The sequence below is a fragment of the Gymnoscopelus braueri genome, assembly GCF_963280865.1.
Source record: "Gymnoscopelus braueri genome assembly, chromosome: 3".
Classification (NCBI taxonomy): Eukaryota; Metazoa; Chordata; class Actinopteri; order Myctophiformes; family Myctophidae; genus Gymnoscopelus; species Gymnoscopelus braueri.
The window spans coordinates 36565031-36584912 of NC_137612.1; the positions used below are offsets into that span (position 1 = coordinate 36565031).

The 19882-nt window shown below is 41.4% G+C and overlaps 1 protein-coding gene across 1 annotated transcript in view; it reads right to left on the minus strand.

Moving 5' to 3' along the window:
* Window positions 1–6591: 6591 nt before the first annotated feature.
* The window catches only part of LOC308081656 (zinc finger E-box-binding homeobox 2), a 32094-nt gene continuing 18803 nt past the window's right edge, over window positions 6592–19882 (minus strand). The window contains exons 2-8 of the mRNA XM_080423236.1: window positions 13919–14212; window positions 12334–12549; window positions 11524–11738; window positions 11200–11311; window positions 8909–10458; window positions 8574–8757; window positions 6592–8309 (exon numbers count right to left, since the gene is read on the minus strand). Of these exons, the coding sequence (XP_080279362.1) occupies window positions 7687–8309; window positions 8574–8757; window positions 8909–10458; window positions 11200–11311; window positions 11524–11738; window positions 12334–12549; window positions 13919–14212 (3194 nt within the window). The 3' untranslated portion in view covers window positions 6592–7686. The remainder of the gene's footprint in view (window positions 8310–8573; window positions 8758–8908; window positions 10459–11199; window positions 11312–11523; window positions 11739–12333; window positions 12550–13918; window positions 14213–19882) is intronic.

Below are 19882 nucleotides of genomic sequence, written 5' to 3' on the forward strand. Positions count from 1 at the left end.
AAACACCTGCAAGATCATTGTAGGCCTACAGCTGGACTAGACAAGCTGGGAATATTGAGCCTCTGTGAGTCAGTTGCCTAAAACAGCACAGTCTAGCAACAAATTAACTACTTTAAAAAGTATTTTACTTTGGCCTATAGTAATTTCGGATTTTCTGTGACACACTCAGTCATGACTCACAACCAAACAATGTGCACTTGATGTGCACTAGTGAACATGTATTGCCCTGTATATTTGAGTTGTGGATTTGAGGGCAAAATAAAAATACCTGATTATTAAATGTGTTGTTGATTAAACATATATTCAAAACACATGTAATAATCAACAAACAAATCTAAACTAACACATTATGTCATATCTTTCGAGGTCGAGGAGATGGCCAGTAAAATGTTTAGGCACCTACAAGTTCAAAATAATCACTGCCAGAGCCATAAAGAGAGTTCTGACACTAGCGTCGACTCCCATTGTAAGAATGGAATGCGAAAGTGCTCTTTCTATCTCAATGAGATAGTTCCAATGTTTGGAACTATAGCCCATAGGAGCCCGCTTTGCGGCGAGATCAAAGCGTGTCGTTACTCTCTTTTCTACACTCAGATCACTGCATGAAGTTTTAAGTCATTACGTAATGACGTCATCGCGCAATGACACAACGTCAACGTTATCTTTTATCAAATCGACAGAAACACCTGCGCCTTTAGAGTCTAATGGCCCGCCTAAATCCGTGCACGCAGCGAAGGGCCCATAGAGTTATAATAGAGTTAATAATATATATACAGTATATATGTATGGGCCCCAGAGAGACCAATAAGTTAAAGGAGGAACTGAAGAAGAAAAAAATCAAAGAAGAAAAGGGGTGCGCTTGTTTTGCATAATAACAAAAACACAATATTGTTTTCATCCTATCTTTTTTACCGCATTTAACGTTGCCTACAAAAACGTGTTGGTGCGTCTTGCAAGCTAGTTGTGTGAAAATTAGCAGCTATGTCGCAATATAGACCTATAAAATCATTCATTCATTTATGTATTAAACTCTGATTTACGTCAGCCATATTGACATGAAATAGCAGTGGTGGAAAAACTCTGACATGTTTTACGTAAGTAAAAGTATCAATACGGCAATGTAGAAATACTCTGTTACAAGTAAAAGTCCTGAATTCAAAATGTATTTGAGTAAAAGTACAAAAGTATTGGCTTCAAAATGTACTTAAAATACCAAAAGTAGAAAGTACTCATTATGCAGAATATCCTGGCCGTTTCACAAGTTTTCAAATGTTTAAAAAATAATTTGAAAATAGCAGAATAAAAATAGCACTGTGAAATAGGGTAAACAAGAAGGTAGTGCAGAGCCTTTCCAGTGAACATTTAGCATCATTGATAACACCTGTGTTACTGTTTCACTCCCTATAACAGTTACTCTACTGTTTAACCACTTAACCTTATTTCCTTCAATTCCTTGACTCCCCCAGGGATCTATTCTTGGTTAGCTCCCCTTCCCCCCCTGTCTACACCAAATCTCTTTGCCTTCTCTTAAAGTTGTACAATGCAAAATCACAAATAACGATTTTTAGCAACCTCTGCTGGTCACTACCGTCACTGCATACAATTTCCCTAGTCCTCGATTACCCAGAATTCCATTCGTTTTCACCGGAAGCCGGAAGCGTTTCAAAAAGCGATCTTTTAATTGTTTTATACTATCTACGGATCGTTTCTCTTAGCCAGTGGAGCATTAGTTACCATGAGCTGTGCTTTCTTTTTCTGTTCTTTTTCGATCTCCCAATCCTACATTATCTTAAAATCAGCGTGAGGTTCCTTTTTGTTAATAGCGCGGTAGTTCCTGGCCAAACAGGAAACCGTTGCGGTAGTTCCTGAGGACGTCGGCCACGACGTCATGACGTTGGCCAGGAACGTCATTTTCCTGGGAAAGTCCCCCCCGTACACGTTCAATAGAAAATATATAAATAAAAGGCTTCCGGGGGTGAAATTCACGGAGTGGGTGTTGTGAAACTTTTGCCACTCGCAAAAGATATACAATTTAACTTTAGTTTTGTTGAAAACGTTACCTAGTATTACTTTAATGGCCTAAGCTATGGTTAATGCTAAAATGGCTGTGTCAAAGTTCTTGTGACAGTTATTAGGCAAGTCAATTGTCTATATTACAATTGTATCCAGTTGGCCAATATAATTCACTGCAGCTCAGCAGAGATCAGACCATAACGATATCACTGTGAAAGAACAGGACCAGAATGTGCTTTAGCAGAGGAAATGTTGTTTTCCAAGGTGATGAAAGTATTTTGTGATTTACTTTATTAGGATAAATGGATACACACCAGCACAATGATGATGTGATGGTGGTGGTGGTGGTGGTGGTGGTGAGGAAGCTATTTTTGGTGAGTAAACTTCCATTGTAAACTAGGCTATTTGATAGCCTACAATAAAATATTTTATTATTATTTACACTTTGCTTGGGTCCCCCAAAAACCAATGTCTGACCACCTACATAGGACAACAAGGGCCTCGGAAGAGGAATATGAATATATATATATATATATATATATATATATATATATATATATATATATATATATATATATATTATTATTATTATTTGTCATATGACAGATTTACAGGTGTAAAGTGAGTGAAATCCTTTTTGTGCGCACTCCATCATTTCGTAGTATTCCCTGAGAAGATAGATAGGGTGAGAGCAGAAGAGAAAATGTGGCATAGAAACAGCTTAAATAAACAAATAAAGTATACAGAAGCAGGTATGCAGCCTACATTATGAATAGAACATTAGCATAATATGCAGGCATGTACAACAGTACATGTTCTTTGCGAAACATAGTGTGTGTACATAACAAGCCGCCATGAGGTGGCGTTTAAAAAAGTATACAGTACATTATATACATACAGTATGTAGAACTGTATATCTTTTTGGGCGGTGAAACCGCCCCTATAAGTGAGGTTTGGAAATTTGTACAATTATCCTGCGCTGTGATTGGCCAAAAATTTACCCTGCCTAACCCTGCCTAACCCTTGGCCAATCACAATCTATTCAGGACTGTGATTGGCCAGTGTCACATGACACATGTGCATAGCCCTATATAAGAAACCATAACTTTAAAAAAAACATACATTTGTTTTTTTAAAGTTATGATTTCGTCCATCATAAAGAGTGTTTCAATAAATGTATTTATTTTTTGTACATGATTGGTTGACTCCATTCAGTATTGTGATTAGCTAGCAAGACACATGCTGTGATTGGCTAGTGATACATATGACGAAACTAATCTAAAACCACTGTGATAAAAGAGTGTCATAAAGAGTGTTTCAATAAATGTATTTATTTTTTGTACATGATTGGTTGACTCCATTCAGTATTGTGATTAGCTAGCAAGACACCGCCCACTTCACACAGGGTGTGATTTTTTATATTGATGCTATTTCTTTGTAATTTATTACATACAGTATAATACAGTCATTGTGAAGTCATAACAAAAGCTGCTGCTAAAGAAATCAGATCTCAGACTTGAGTGAAAGTACAAAAGTATCGGCATCAAAATATACTTAAGTACCAAAAGTATAAGTACTCATTGTGCAGAATGTCCCATTTCACAAATTACGTCGCATCGTGACGTGTTGTAAGCTTGTAGATCTGCTATTTTCAAATGGCAAAATATATACAGTATATACGGCTGAAGTGGTTAGTGTATAAGTAACTAGTAACTAAAGATAAAGAACATATAGCCTAATTGGAATGGAGTAAAAGTACTATATTGTCCTCTGAGATGTAGTGGGGTAGAAGTAAAAGTATTGAAAATTGTAAATACTGAAGAAAGTAAAAAAATGTGTACAGTACTTGAGTACATGGACTTTACACCACTACCTATTGGGCTGACTGGAGGTCGGTCGTGACTGGGAGGTCGAATGAGGCGGAATCTTTGCCCAAATATATATGGAGTCATACGTCATAGATACTTAATAGTGTGAGTGAACAGTCTAGCCCACTGTTTCCCAAATAGTGGGTCGGGAGTAAATACCCCTTTATTTTTAGTTTACTACATTTTGTTTTTAATTATTATTTCAAAAGATTTGAAAAAACAATCCCCCAAATGGAAGTAAATTAAAACATTTTTTTTTCATAAGAATGCCATAAAAAATATCTACAAGTTCACAACACGTCACATCGCAACGTGTTGTGAGCTTGTAGCTATTTTCACTAGTTTGGGTCCGGGGAGAAATTTCTCGAGCTAAAAAGTTTGGGAACCCCTGGTCTAGCCCACACTCACCTGACTGGTAACTGGTAAGGCCAGGTGGCTGGCAGATTAACAACTGTCACTATGTCTCCATAATCATGAAGTTTATCAGTGTCTAAATGGTCAAACATTCAGAGAAAATAGCAGATCTACAAGTTCACAGTACGTTGCAACACGTTGTGAGGTTATAGATGAGCTATTATCTGCAAACAGATTTGGGGAATAAAGGAAGGGACCAAGTATGGACCCCCGGGGGACGCCGGTCAACAAAGCATAGGGTTTAAGAGGTCAAACGCGCATAGTAACGCACTTCACATATCTCTGCTTCATTAAGCTGTTTCCCTCTGGTGGACATTTGCAATCAAGCATCTCAAATCAAGCAGTCGATTGACTTTTCTTATAATATAGTAATCGTATTACTCTAATGATTAATGGTATTGCATTCTGAACATCCTTTTGTTTCATTTAGTATCATATTTTTATTGCTATAATATTTCTTTTTCTTCGTCCGTGTTGGGGTAGTGGGGGTGTCAAGATAGACGTAGACTTGTACGGTTAGCCAGTTGTTGACTTATCCTAACATCGCTCTGCCTGAGCACACCACAACCACATACTGTATGCAGGTTCACAGTCATGAACTCCCCAACTCTGATGAATCATCATGCAAATAGATTGACGCACAAAAGTTAAAGTGACAGAGCAGTATGTAGATGATAAATGGTAACTGGTAGGTGTTTACAGTAACGGAAACTTGTGTGGCATGGACCACAAGCCAGTCCCCGACACTGGGTTTTACCCGTCCAGGATTACATTTACACGGAGAGTGATTTTTATGGTCCTTTATCATTTTAAATTAGAGTGAATATCCTGAAGAGAACTGAATGTAACAATGCTACTTGGTTTTAAACTTGTAGAATTTTTGATTAGGAAATAAATAGTGCAATGCAATACAGGATTCTGGTAACAAATTATATACAATTTTATTACAGATATTCACAAACATGCAAAGAACATAAAAAAGATAAGAAAATACAAAACGTTTAAGTGTGTTTGTAAGAAATATTGCGTCATTACAAGTCTGTCAAGGCAATGTGAGGGTAAACAAAATATGCCTTATTTTCCCCCTGTAAAAAAAGAAAACAAAAAAGGAACTATGCAAAACAGGGTTAGCAGTTGGTTTTGGCAAGTATGCATATCTTTGGTGACACACACAGTGTGTGAGAAGTGTCTGTTGCATACAGTATGCAGGGACGCTACAGGCTTAGTTACGCCTCAAGCACCACTGTCGTATCTCTTCATACCACGGCTGCATCTGATTAATCACAGTCTCTAAGTACATCTAAGGCACTTTTCAGGTTGGCTGCATCACAGGCAGAAAGAGGAAGCTAAAGCTGGTGCACTTTGTGTCCTGAGTCTTTAACTTGACCCTGTCGTCGGGCCTCAACAGGCGGTCCAAATGTGTGACACATTATTGTCCTCGTGGTGTGAACTAAGACGTTGCAACACATGTAAATTATTATGAGCGAGACCAGACAGCTTGGCGTAAAAAGAAATAAAATGGCTCCATATGTTTATTACTTGAAATATGGAATGGATCGTGAGACAGTGCAAGTTTTATTTGCCCCTTCAAAGGAAAAACCTCAAAGAATTACCTCATTATCATACTCCCACAAAATCCCGTCCAGAAATGCGACTAGGGGACAACAGTCCACTAACAAGGCATGGCATTTAAAAGGTGCAGTCATCTTATTTTTCTTTTAAAAAACTATAAACAATCCACTTTCAGTTTATTCTTCAAGAGATCCTTCCTTCTTTGATGCCTTTAGTACCAGCATGGTGGTCAACAATGAAGTTAACCTTCTGAAACCTGTAGTTAACCACGTCACGCTTGTGGCATCTGACACATTTCACAGCATTTCACAGAGAGAGCCCTGGAGACAAACATGCCTGTTTGCTCTAACATTTAATTGACAAAATGTAATATCTAGGTGTTTTGGCGTATTGAATGGAAAACAATATTTTACATTTATGGCTTGAATATAAGAGGTCAGGTTTTGAGGAGAATACCTAATACCACACGATATTCAGAAGTGAATATAATGTGCATGGATAAGAATCGGAATAAGAATGCTATTCTACACAACTCAAGAAGTCAACTTTAACTTCTTTAATCTATAGGCTAGCCTTAATGGACAGTTTTCTTTTCTTCAATCAAGAATAGGATAACATTTCCTCACTTCTTTCAATGTTGAGTTCATGTTCATGTTGAGGTCAAATACCATAAGGCCAGCAGATAGCCTTATAAAGCGTTTAGCTTAAACACGTCAGAGGATGGTTCAGGTCAGTGGCGCAGCCAGAACGCTAGTATAGGCTGGGCCTGAGCAGGAGCGGGTGGGCACGGGTCGTGCATGCGCGCATGCACGCATGCGGGTCTGTTATTGCGCGGATATTGGGCGTTTTTGGGTTATTTTGGTGTTAGGGTTAGGGTTGGGTTAGGGTTATGTTATTTAATTCTTATTTTTGCCTGATTTTACCAATTTTTTATCCAAAAATGTATTATATTTTTTTTTTGCAAAATCAATTGGGTGGGCCAGCTCTCTATGTGGGTGGGCCCACCCAGGCCCACCCATGGCTGCGCCCCTGGTTCAGGTATGTTACTCTATACTCAACATTGAAAGAAGTGAAGAAATATTCTAACAAAGCTGCATTATGGCAACAACTAGGAAAGTGGACAGGTTGAAAAGTACTGGACTATCCATTAAGTGACATTTAATGACAGAACTGAGTAGATGTCTACCCGCCATCCTTCGTGCAATTAATACTGCAAGTCTGCATCAACACAGCCACTCCCACAAGACAACAGTGACAATATGTTGGACCAAGTACCTAATATTAATTGGTACCGTGGTTGCATGAGAAAACAAATATTTGATCTTAAGCTCACGTGGGGAGCAACAGTGCAGGAGCAGTTTATCAAATGTGTAAAAAGTGATATGTCTGCACTTAAAAACGCCTTCTAAAACCTAACCTAAGTTTTCTGAAAAACATATTTTCTTAATCCAAAAAATAAATAATCTAAAATGACACAGATGCTATAACAACATATAGGCTTTCCAGGTCTAAATGGGCTCACTGCACTGTGACTTTAAATCAACTAAACACATGGCAACTGTGGTGGTGAGCATAAAGTGACTGGCACGCTATAACTCACAGTAAACACGTTAAGTCCATATTGTATGAAACAATACTGTCAATTGCATTGTTACATTGTGTATGGCTCTTTTCTTTTTGGTCAATTCTGTGGTATATCCTTCGTATAAAAAAGTCTGTTGTATTATTTAAAATCTTTTTTTAATAAAAATGTAACATTAGTACTGTAGTATATGTATTGCTGTGGCCTTTCAAAGTTCCCATAACCTTTGATCCTGGGTCATTGTGAGTCAGTTGTATCCAGGCTCAGGTCATATTCGTCAGGTTCTCCATTTTGTTGATCTATTCCTTGGTCCCAGAGGCGGTGCTCTGTGCTTTCAGTCCCGGCATGTTTTGCTATATTGTTGTTATCTATCGGGTTTTGCTCTCCGTTCTGTTTTTCTGGCAATTCTTGTACATGGTCAGACTCGGCACGCCCTAGCCTTTCCTCTGCTTCTGATGAACTCAAAGCGTGATCATCTCTGGGACTCTCCTCTTTGTCTTCCTCCACCTCCTCCTCTTCCTCCCTAAGGCCTCCGGGGCCTCCGTCCAGACTCGAGTCACTGAGGAACAAGTGGGGGGTTTGGGTGTCCTCCGCGGAGAGCGACACCGCTCCCCCAAGATCGTTGCCTGTTCCCGGGGTGAGGGGCGGCTCCTCTGGGTCTTGGTCGGGGTCCTGGTCCCTGCTACAGTAGGCGTACCGGTGGTTCATGTGCTGGGAGTAGGAGCCAGAGTGGGAGAAGCGCTTGCCACACTTGTCACACTGATAGGGCTTCTCTCCAGAGTGCAGCCGGCTGTGCTCAATCAGGTGGTGCTTGTGCTTGAAGGCCTTGTTACAGATCTTGCACTCATGCGGACGTTTGCCTGTAACACATCCATAGAAATGGTTTAAATTATCTCCTCAAAAGAGACTAACATATTGTTTTTGTTTTTAATTTGAAGACTTTCATATCATCTGTTTTATCAACCGAATATAAACAAAAGTATTTTATATTTTCACAAACAAGCATAGTAGAGCATAGCTTAGTTTGGGGTAGATTGAGTTTGGGTGCTGATTTTGCTTATTCTCTTCATTGCATTTATATTTCTCAATATACGTATAATTGTGCGTAAATGTGTGCCACTGACCTGTGTGTTCATATTTGTGTCGTAGCAAAGAGCTGCTCTTTTGGAAGGTCTTTTCACAGATGTCACAGGCATACAGGCCTTCCTCTGTCTTTTTCAGTCTCTTCCTGCCTGGGCCTCCTTCTCCGTCCATCCCATCTTCTATTAGAGAGAGGTAGTCTAGACCTCCATGACTTAACACCTCACCCTGGGTACAAAAACAAAACATTATTAATATTGTAATTAATAATTGTATCTAACACAACATATGGTTCACCACAAAATAAGAATAATTTCATTTGCCATATGTTTTGCATGTAATACATGAACTTAAAAAAAAAGAGGCAAAAGTGTCTCACCATTAAAGCTTGTCTCTCCTGGTGGATCTTTTTCAGCATAGCATCTGTGTCAGTCTCCATCATGTAGGTCATAGGAGAGAGGAAACCAGGGCTGGATGTTGGATGGCTGAGGGAAAGAGAGGGGATGCTCTCATGCCCTGATCCCCCAAAACTGGCCTGGAGCATGGGGTTGAATACAGGGAAACCGTTGTACATAGAGCCTCCAAACACAGGAGCTGCAGACCCACTATAGAGCTGATGGAGGGCTAGGTGTTGAGATTGGCTTGGACTCATTTTCCTAAAATGCTGCTTCTCAAGCTCTCTCTTCTCTCCTCTGGATGGCTTGTCATGAACAGTTTTGCTTCTCCCTTCTTGGTCTGTAGGTGGCTTGGGGAGGGAAAGGTCCAAGGGTTCATTCTGTGAGCCAGCGGACCAGGGGCTTCTGTTCTGTGGGCCCGGCCGCTTCTGAGGCGAGGAGAAATCAGGAGGACAGATGGAGAGGTCGAGGCAAAGAGGAGAACCGATGGATGGAACTCTCCTCCTGGTCTGAGGTGATGACAGCTCTGTGGATGGGCTGATTGGCTGGCCTGGACTGCCGCTTTCCAGGCTGGACCAGTATGGTCTTGGGGGCAGGGGTTCAGGGCGGTGTTGTGAGGGGGAGTGCATTGCAACCAGAAGCTGCTGTGGTACAGAATGCCAGTTAGGTTTCTGTACTGGCGACTTGTCTTCGGAGAGGCCATTGGCCACTCCGCTCTGTTTGCTGCTCTCTGTCCCTTGGAGAGAGGTTCTACCAAAGAAGAGCGGTGGTGAAAGGTGGTCTTTTCCATGAGGAACCTCCGACATCTCCACAGCCTCTCTGTTCATCTTACAGAGGTAGCGTTCATGTTGCAGGAGCACGGCCGCGTTTGGAAAAAGCTGTGAGCACCAGCGGCAGGTCACCGCAAACACCCCTCTGTCCCCTTCACTGGACTTCGCCCTCTCTCGTTTTACACTTCTGTCAGGTGACACCTTCCCATCATGACCACCACCATTGTAATTCACCCTCCCTTCATCCATCCCAACCCCTCCTCCACCTCTCCCCTCCTCTGGCTTCACCTCCCTGTGTAGCATCTCCTGCAGCATTTGCTCGAATTTGGCTCCGGAGGGGAGATAAGGCATCAGGGTGGTCCCTTTGAGCACGCCGGCCATGGGGTCCCAAAGCCTGGCCAGGTCAGCAGCTCTGTGGAACACCATGGGGTTATGATGGTTCTCCTGTGCTGAAATGTGATGGTGAGCATCCTCCGTCATCTGGCCCAGAGGTCTGACATAATCTTGCATCTGAGAAGGGAATGGAGAGCCCTTGCCGTTGCTGGTCCTCCCCCCGCCTGCGGGGGGAGACGTTGGGGAGGAGTGATGAGGGTAGGAGCTCTGGCTGTGTCCGTTAAAGATCCCTCCACTTCCTCCTCCTCCACCTGACACACTTCCTCCATTTCCTCCCCCGCTCAGGCACTTCTTACTGCTTAGATGAGAGCTGTAAGAGCCTGAGTGAGAGAAGCGTTTCTTGCAGTTGGGGCACTCGTACGGTTTCTCACCTAAAGGAGGAAGTCCCACAGAGACAGATCAGTCATAAGAGGTAGCACTTTGGTATTAAAACAGCTTAAGCACGGGGGTGAACCCTTTTCTCTTTTCTTGTCATGTAATCATGTTAGCTGGTTCATAGTCTACACATCGAACCCCTGTTTATAGTCTGTAAGTGACAATATCAAAATGAGTTTTCATCTTTTTTTTCTTTCTTTTTTTTGCCAATTGTATAGTCACTTTCACTGCCAGCCCCTACTGTTGGTCTTGGGGAGGGTGGTGTAGACATTGACAACCACATGTTGTCTGACTAGCACTTCTTTTCACCTGAGTTTCACCAGGATGGCATAATGCCTGAGGAAGGCTGGATAGCCGAAACGTGTGTCATCTTGTGGCATATGGAACTATAAAAAATATGGAGCGCAACCCTCCATATTTTGATGTATTGATAATGCCTGAGGTGAAACATGCTATCCTTCCCAATTACGCTCCCTGATGAACAGGTGCCCGATCAACCTGCTAGTGCAGATGACAGAGATCACCCTCCCCAGCTGGCTTCCCACCCGTGAACACAGCCAATTGTGTTCGTTGGAGCACACCGCGGAGGAGTTGAACCCCTGTCTCCAGGGTGGGCAGTGACTTTACCCCTGCACCGCCCCGATCCCATATGTTATAAGTGAAGGGAGGGAGTTGCAACAGAAACTAAAGTAAAATGTGTGGGTAGCTACAGCTGTTTTGAAGATATTCAGTCTCACCACTGTGGATGCGTAGATGTTCTTTGAGGTGGTGTTTGTACTTGAAGGCTTTCCCACACTGTAGACATTTAAACTTCCTGGCCTCCGTGCCATGGTCCAATGCAAGAGAGTTCTGAAATCAAACAATTTATATATATTTATTTTTAATTACAGGGTAAGAATGTGAGGTGAGAAATTGAGAGTAAATGCTTAATTATTTCCCCATACGCCTTGTTAAATTTGGACAAATCTATCAGTGGATATAATAAATGACACCAATCCATCAGAGTTTTGGGCAACAATTTTCAACTTAGTTTTGGCAATCTTCTTTTAGGTTTATCTCACCTTGTCTTGTATTTGGTTGTGCAGTGCAACATGCCTCTCCATCTGTGCCCTGTAGGTGGCAGTATATCCACAAAGTGGACAGACCATGTGGCTCCCTTCCCTTTCCTGGCAGTATTTGATGTGCTCCCTGAGCGAAGCTCCTCGCTGGTAGGTCCTGTGGCAGAATGGACATGCCTGCTGCATCCTCAGTGCATCTGGACTCAGAGGGTGAGCATCTAGGGTGAGATTGTGAGATTTGTTCACGCGTGGCCATAAAGTCCATTAACAACTGACGTAAGCTACCAGTGAAAGACATCTAAATACAAAATAATAAAAAACAGCCTTATATGATTACACTTCATGACCATAGCTATTGTTATACAAAGCCGGCACATTTCACTATTAAGTTGACCAGCAAATGAAAAAGGGTCCTTTAGGCTAGTGTCTATACAGTATAGGATGTGTATGGTGTTAAACTTATTGGCATATTGTAGGACTTGGACCATTAACAAATGAATCAAGAAGTTTCTTAATTCTTGTGCATGTAGAGCGTAGTGCGTTTGCTGTGTTCTTTTGAAGCTCTTTACTGTGTGTGTTTGAGGATCACTGGCGTTTCAATAGGCCTAACAAGAATGTCATTACATGGTTGTTTTATATATTAACCACTTGAGCCCTATTTGAAACTTTGTCGTATGAAAACAGTCGATTTATAAGCTCACAACACGCCGCGATGCAACGTGTTGTGATCTTGTAGATGTGCTATTTTTGAACATCTTCGCCTATTATGACACGCCCACAGTAGGGACACTAGGTTGAAAGTGGTTAACCTACCATGTCCCTCAGGTGAGCGGTGATGGCTTCCCGGTGACCAGATGGCAGGTGGTAGCTCATCAAGCCTGCTGCCAGGGTGGTACATGGTAGCAGTGCCATTATGGGGCAGGTGTGGGTGGTCCAGGAGGCTGGCTGGGTTTGAGGCCTTCCTCAGCTGGACAAGGATGTCATACTGGGCAAGGTCCTCCAAGGCATTCTGGGAGTCTGAGTTCTGACCTGGATAAGGATAGAGGGATAGGAATATCTAAATTGGAACTTTAAATGGTCATAAATTGTCTCCAGAGTTTTGCTATTGATTGAGTCAAGGCACACCTCAGCGTGCAAATGTAGCTATGGAGCTTGCATTCACAGAATCGTAACTGTGATCTTTGGAACGTTTACATTTATATGGCACTGAACTTTTGGATTGTGATAATCCGATACATCTGTAGTCCTTTCAGTAGCTGTTGCACAGAAATAAGAATGTCTGTTTGAGGGCATCATTGCTTCCGTTATATATAGTACATTATACATGTCAAATAGTATATACCATCATTGTGTGTGTGTGTGTGTGTGTGTGTGTGTGTGTGTGTGTGTGTGTGTGTGTGTGTGTGTGTGTGTGTGTGTGTGTGTGTGTGTGTGTGTGTGTGTGTGTGTGTGTGTGTGCGCGCGCGCGCATGTGTGCACACACATGTATGGCTGTGTTTATATAAGGGGTGACAGTATTGTAAAATGACACTGCCTTCAACTGAAAATAATAGGGCTAAATTGTTGAGTTAAACACAGACTGGAGGAAAATCTATTTTGGGGCCGATTAGCCGGACCTAGTACTAGATTTTTGGAATATGTTTTCTTTTTTTATACATGCCATTGACTGCAGTACTATGCAGCCAGAAAGACAGAAAGCCACAGACATACGTGAAGGAGAGCGGGCGCCTTCTATCATGACTCAAGCAAGTCAGCTTTGCTTACAGCGCATTGACTTTGAGGAAGATTTTTCAAATGTTTGCAGATGTTGGCATATTTTGAGCCGTTTTCATGTGGCATGGGGAAGAGCCGGTGTGGTTGGCGTTGTAAAAACTCAGCTTTGCCTTCATCAGGGTAGGCCAAATCACACGAGGCGAGAGGGCTAAGTGATTGTTAGTAGGCAAGCCGCGTGAGCCTTTGATCTCCTCTAAATAAAAGGGAAAGCCTTGTGTCGCCCGTTCTGATTTCAGTACCGTAACGTCACCTCTTTGATGCATGGAAATATTGTTACATTGTGTGGGATGACTTCCTTTTGTCATGCTTTCAGAAGGCACTTGTTATTTTTTTCAAAGAGAAGGAATAGCCTATAGGAATTACTCTCGACTTCATGGGGAGCGATAAGAAGGTGTATCTTGAAGGTGTTGAGAAGCACCCCAACAATGGACGGTCTTGCATCAGAAAGAGCACTATAAACTTGTTTACAGATGCACAAACACCCAAACCACAATAAAAGGCACCTAAAATAGGATTTATTGTTGAATAGCCTCATTAAAGAAGATAAACATCCCAATTATGGTACAAAAATCCACCTTCACTGTAACAGCATAATGTGACTCTGCTTCACAAATATGTAACTTACCATACATCCTAAGAGAACCGTGGTCTTCTTCCCTGTCTGTAAGAGGCGGGGCAGGGACAGAACCTTCTCCCTCAGCCTCTGCCTCCGGCTCCCCCGTTGCCCAGTGGTTCTTGCCGTCGGGGCTGAGGCTGTGTGGCCGACCGGAGCGTGCCGGGCTGCCAGGCTCCTCTGTCCCCTCGCTGGGCGTCAGGCTGGTTTTTTCGAGGCTCTCCTGGCAGTCCTGGGGCTCCAGGCTCCACAGGCCCACCTCATCCTCTCCCTCCGAGCCCAGCGAACTGGCCCGCTCAATGTCCACTGTGGGAGGGGTGGGGGGAACGGAGATGAAAGAGGACACAGAGGAAGAGAGACACACAGACAGAGGGTAGACAATAGACGTTAGGTCACACATATAGGGGTTGCTGTTTTTAAATGCAATATAGTTCATGTTAAAATGGGAGTCTGCTGGAAAGATTTGCGCTCAGCACGTTTTTGGGTGTCTCGCTGAGGAAGAACAATGTAATACTCCACACACACAGTGTTGTAAATCACAAAACCCTAACCCATTTAAATGCATTTTCAGCGCAACAATACATTTTAAAATCAAATGTCTGGCACATATGTCTTTGATCCATATTCCATATGAGACACAAATTATTTAGTAGTGTAAAATGCATTTTTTCCCACTAGGATTCAGAATTTCATAAACATGTGTTTCCTATCAGCTAATATTTCATATGGCTTTGCATGGATTGAGCTGTAGATTATGATCAACATAGGCCAGCTAACAACCTACACAATTACACAACCGATGTCAGGAACCGAAACCAAAGCGACAAGACACAAGAGTGGGTGGGGATGTGTGTGTGTGTGTGTGTGTGTGTGTGTGTGTGTGTGTGTGTGTGTGTGTGTGTGGGGGGGCCTTTGGGCACCACCAGAAATTGTGCAAAAGTTTCATAAATTTCAGAATATTCCTTGCATGATGTTTGACTTTGAAAACCCCATAATTATTTGTTTGTGCTCAATTTCAGTGCCGCTGCAGTATCCGATTACCTTGTAAGCAAAGGGAATGAAATATTCTTCAAGTGAAGCAGTTCAATGTGTTTCTTATCAGGAGATATTTCATATGGCTTTGTGTGGGTTGATCTGTGGATTAGGATCAATACAAGGCAGATGTGTTCAACTTGCAACCTACACAATTTCACAAAGGGGATCCAGAACTGGAAAAAGTAAGGTCACTATAAATTATGATTGTTTCAGCAATCGTTACTCCGTACATGATGTCGAACTTTAAAAGTTAGAAAATCCCCATGATGATTTGTCCAGGCTCAATTTCAAGTGGCATCTCTACTAAGGAGAATTTTTACCTGGGAGGTACAGGAATGGAAATATTGTTTGTGAAGTTGAAAATGCGACTTTAAAATTATAAAAAGTAACTACTCCTCAAAAACTGGAAGACAAAAATGAAGACAGTTTATTTACCCCTTCAAAAAAAAATCTTCCTTTGGGCTTGACTTAGTAAAAAACAGAAATGATATATCACTGTACTGCATGTTAAAGGTCTACTGCTGTGCCCCATGTGCCCAAACTGGAGCAGAATTGGAAAGGCACACCACTTTTTCCCATGGCAAGGACAATAAATGACAATCATAAACACATGCCTGGGATTTCAACTGTAGGCTCTTATTTCCCAGGCTCTTGTGAGGACTCTCTTCGTCTTCCTCGCGCTGATTGGCAATATCTAATCACAACCAAATAACCATCCTCTCCACAGCCTGAACGATATAGCGGATTGGCCGATATATCTGTCATTATTTGACTTTTTAGACAACATCGGTACTGGTAATTATGCAGCCGATGTGTCCCAATTTTTAACCACTTTCAACCTGGCATCCGTATTTTGGGCAAAGTTTCGTGCATCAAAAACACACAAAACATTTGTGAATCTGTAAAAACCTTTGGATTTGATTTTCAATGTCCTTTAAATTCCGATGTCCTTATCTGAGTACATTGCTACTGGCAAATGTTCCTAGGACAAGTGTTTAATTATATTTTATTGATTTTAGGGGGGGGGGGGGCATTTTCAAGCCTTTATTCGATGGCGTCAGTGGAAAGAGACAGGAAATGCCTGAAGAGACATATGGGACCAGGCATGCAGCAAAGGGCCTCCGTCAGATTTGAACCCAGTTTGTGCTCTACCAGGTGAACCACCTATTTTTAAATTTTATTTACTTGAAACAGCTGTGACCCAGAATTACCGTAATGACTAACCTTTGGTTTTGTTAATGTCTTTCATAAATCAGATATTCTTAGCAATTAAAGACATGGTGGTACATTAAGGGAGACACTTAGCTGTTTTATAATGACTCATCCTGTCAAATTCCATATCTACAAGGCCCCACTTTTAAATCTTGCTCACACTGAGCTATCACACTCACATCCAATACACAACACAACACTCACAAGCAAACGTGTAATAAGACACTGAGCAATGAGTGTAGCTTTTCAGCTATGACTATGCCACTGTAGCTTGATGGGCAAAGGGACACCTATTGATACCGGGGCAATATACACCAAGTGAATCAGTGCAAGCCCTTACACAGTGTACAAACGTGATTCATTGTTCTCACTGTCAGCAAATGATCTGGTGAATGCTACAAAACATATTTGCTGTCTTACATCGCATTGGCAAATCTCGGAATTTATAACCGACATGTGTATCCATTTGTATCTGCAAATTGTATCTACCGTTCCAAGCTGATTACAACCTTGTGAAAAACAGCCACATGCGAAACATTCAGATTCTCTCTCTACAGTAGGCCACGGAGAGCGCATGCAATGCTATACCGAGCCCATGTGGAGGGGAACGACTTGTTTTTATGGGGGGTGAAATTGGTCATCAAAACTGCTTCCACAAAATGGACAACTATGATGTTGAGGTCGGCCTATCAGCTCTGCAGGGGTTTCCGTGTGCGCTAGGGCACACTACCACCACCGCCGGGTCTGAGAGAGGAGCACAATCTGGTCCAGATTAGTGTCAAATTGGCTCTAATTTTCCCTCCCATGGCAGTGAGTGACACTGGGCCCGTCTGTGCTGTCATTAAAGCGGTGTGCCGCTGGGATGGCTTTCATTATCGGACCCCTTGATTTATTTATTTGGATAGCGTGTGCATTCTTCAGCGGGTCTTTGAATAAGACCAATAGAGCTTTTAAACCGTGCAGGGGGTTTGGGGGGTGCCTGGGTGTGCATATGCATGCGTTTTGCATCCATATTTACTGTATTATGTCTGTCTGTGTCACAGATATGTATGTATATCAATTAACAAAGGACTTCACCAATGATGAAGTGTGCATCTCTTTAACGAGTGTGTAATATGTCAGAGGACACTGAACAGAGAGAATAGTACACTGTACAGCGTAGCAGAGCGCAGAACAACTATTTTGCATGTGCATATGTAGTGTGCGTGGGAAGCATGTGACTCATATCCAGAGAATGCTCACTGAACTGTGCTGCATCATGCTTGACAATGTCAATCAGTTGGTCCTCTGGGGACTGTTTTTGTTGTCTTACAACAATAACATGTGCAAATGTTCATTGCAGTAGTGTCCTTTTCATCTCTGACAGTGACAGACTGCTAAGTGTCATCTGAGAGAGTGAGGATCTCTCTGCAAGAAACATAACATAACATAACATAACATAACATAACATAACAATCTAGTCTGTGAGCTCCTAAACGTTTGCGTAGGACCAACTATGGATAAATGGATTAATATACTGGTCTTTTTGTTTGCATTTAGACACAGTCTGATTTTAGGAGGGAGAGAGAAAAGACTTCCTACGTACCACATGAAAATACATTCCCACATACAGTATCAAGCACATCTCAAATCAAGGAAAAGCAAATGGTGTTTCAGCAGTTTGATTTCTTATTTTCTATTTTTATTATTATTTTTGCAAAGGCTCACAGTGGTGCAAAGATCATTTTATTGCTAGAGTGATTTTGGAGAAATAGATCCTGGTCTGTTTACAGCATGGTGGGCATCTACAGTAACACTGTAAACACATGTGACCCGTTATTTACTTAGTAATTATGTGGTGAAATGGTAAGTACACGGTAATGACCTAGGAATTACCTTGTTTGTTTCTTTGGGTTTCAAATTGCAACAAACATGACTACAGGCCTCATTTGCTACATAATTGCTACCATTTCATGTTGATGTTATAAAAATGTTTTTTACGAAAATAGTAGATTATAGATGATTAATGCTATTCGACCTCGATGCCTTTACTACATGGGACACCTAGGAAAATGTACTTCCCATTACTATTAGCTACTAGTGTCTCAGAGCTGCTCAAGTAAAACATAAAGGCTTTGCTCGATTATCAGTGAAGGACGGGTAAATCAATCGTTTTTAGAAATTGTTACCGAGCGCTGCACCATGCCGTGGTTTATGTGGATATTATTTTATGAGCAACGTTGCGCGCAAATATTAATATTAGAGAATGATCTGTGTCTAGTTATAGATTTAAATAAAAGCAGCCTGAGATAACACATAAGTAATTACAGAACATTTGCTATAATGTAGACAACCTATCATTTACAGAACCATATACGTGACTTTTAACTCTGGTACAAATATAAGTTACAAATAAAATCATATTTATTATATGGTTGTTTCTTTAGGATTTATTTTACAAAACATATTTTTGCTTATTGCAAACTGTATTTTATATTATTGTCAAGTAATTGTACTGACCACCTAGGAGAAATGTAATCCTTTTTAACAAGTTTGTTTAATCTGACATAACTGCTTAATTATGGAATTATGGAAATGTAAGGATGCCTGCTACATTCTAGAGAAATTAACATAATTTCTACAAGGTAGCAATAACACAAATTTACTTTAACAATAAAATCCCAACATTAAAAAGAACACGGCACACTTCATTTTCATATACAAATTCCTCAATCTTAATCTGGCCTCAGTCTGTTCAAAATTGAAAAACATAAAAATAACTGTGACACTTTGCAACCACCTGCCATCTACAGAGACCCTTCCACTCATTACTACAGACATTATATTTTACGTACATGCACAGAGCTCTCTTAACTGCTTTTTTCTGTTTTGAGCTGCCAGAAATGAAGTTAACAATCCTGCCAAGTAAATTACAGTGAGAGTGTTATTAAAAACGTTCTCCCCAATCACTGGAAATGCATTAACTTTATGCAGTATAAACATTTGCTTTACTGCTGTATATAATACATTAACTGTCCTACAGTTTACATAATGGATGAATGCTTGTCTTGGGCTAATGCTGTCGTGGTTGTGCCGGCTCCACAGGTGTCAAAAGGAACTCTTGTGACATAAATTGCGACAAGCGGGACCACAGACACTGCAAAACGAGCACAGCAACGTTGTCATTTTACATTACCTACACTCCTACAGTACGCCTGCGGCTCAGTGAGGAAGTAAATCCATTTTCATCTGTAGAATGATCATCATAGCTACAGTATAGCTGCCCTTGAATATGTCATAGAAATCAAACGTGCCATTTAAGAACACACTTAATGTGGGAGTTCTTTATTCAAACCTGCTATCTGACATTCACACAATGAGTCAGAGGGGACCACAACTAAGAACAAACACCTCCCACCACCTGATCGCCTTCGTCTACTCAGCATCACACACACACACACACACACACACACACACACACACACACACACACACACACACACACACACACACACACACACACACACACACACACACACACACACACACACACACACACAGTCTCTGAAGATGCAAGATGTTCTTTCTTTTTTTGGCCTGGTTTAGTTTGCTATGGCTGGGCCATAACGACACTGAGAGAAAAACACTAATTTGGAAATACATATGTCACACTTTCTCTTGCTGTGTTGATGCACCAAATACAAATCTTATGTATAAATATATGTTGCAATATGTAGTGTTGTAAATGTT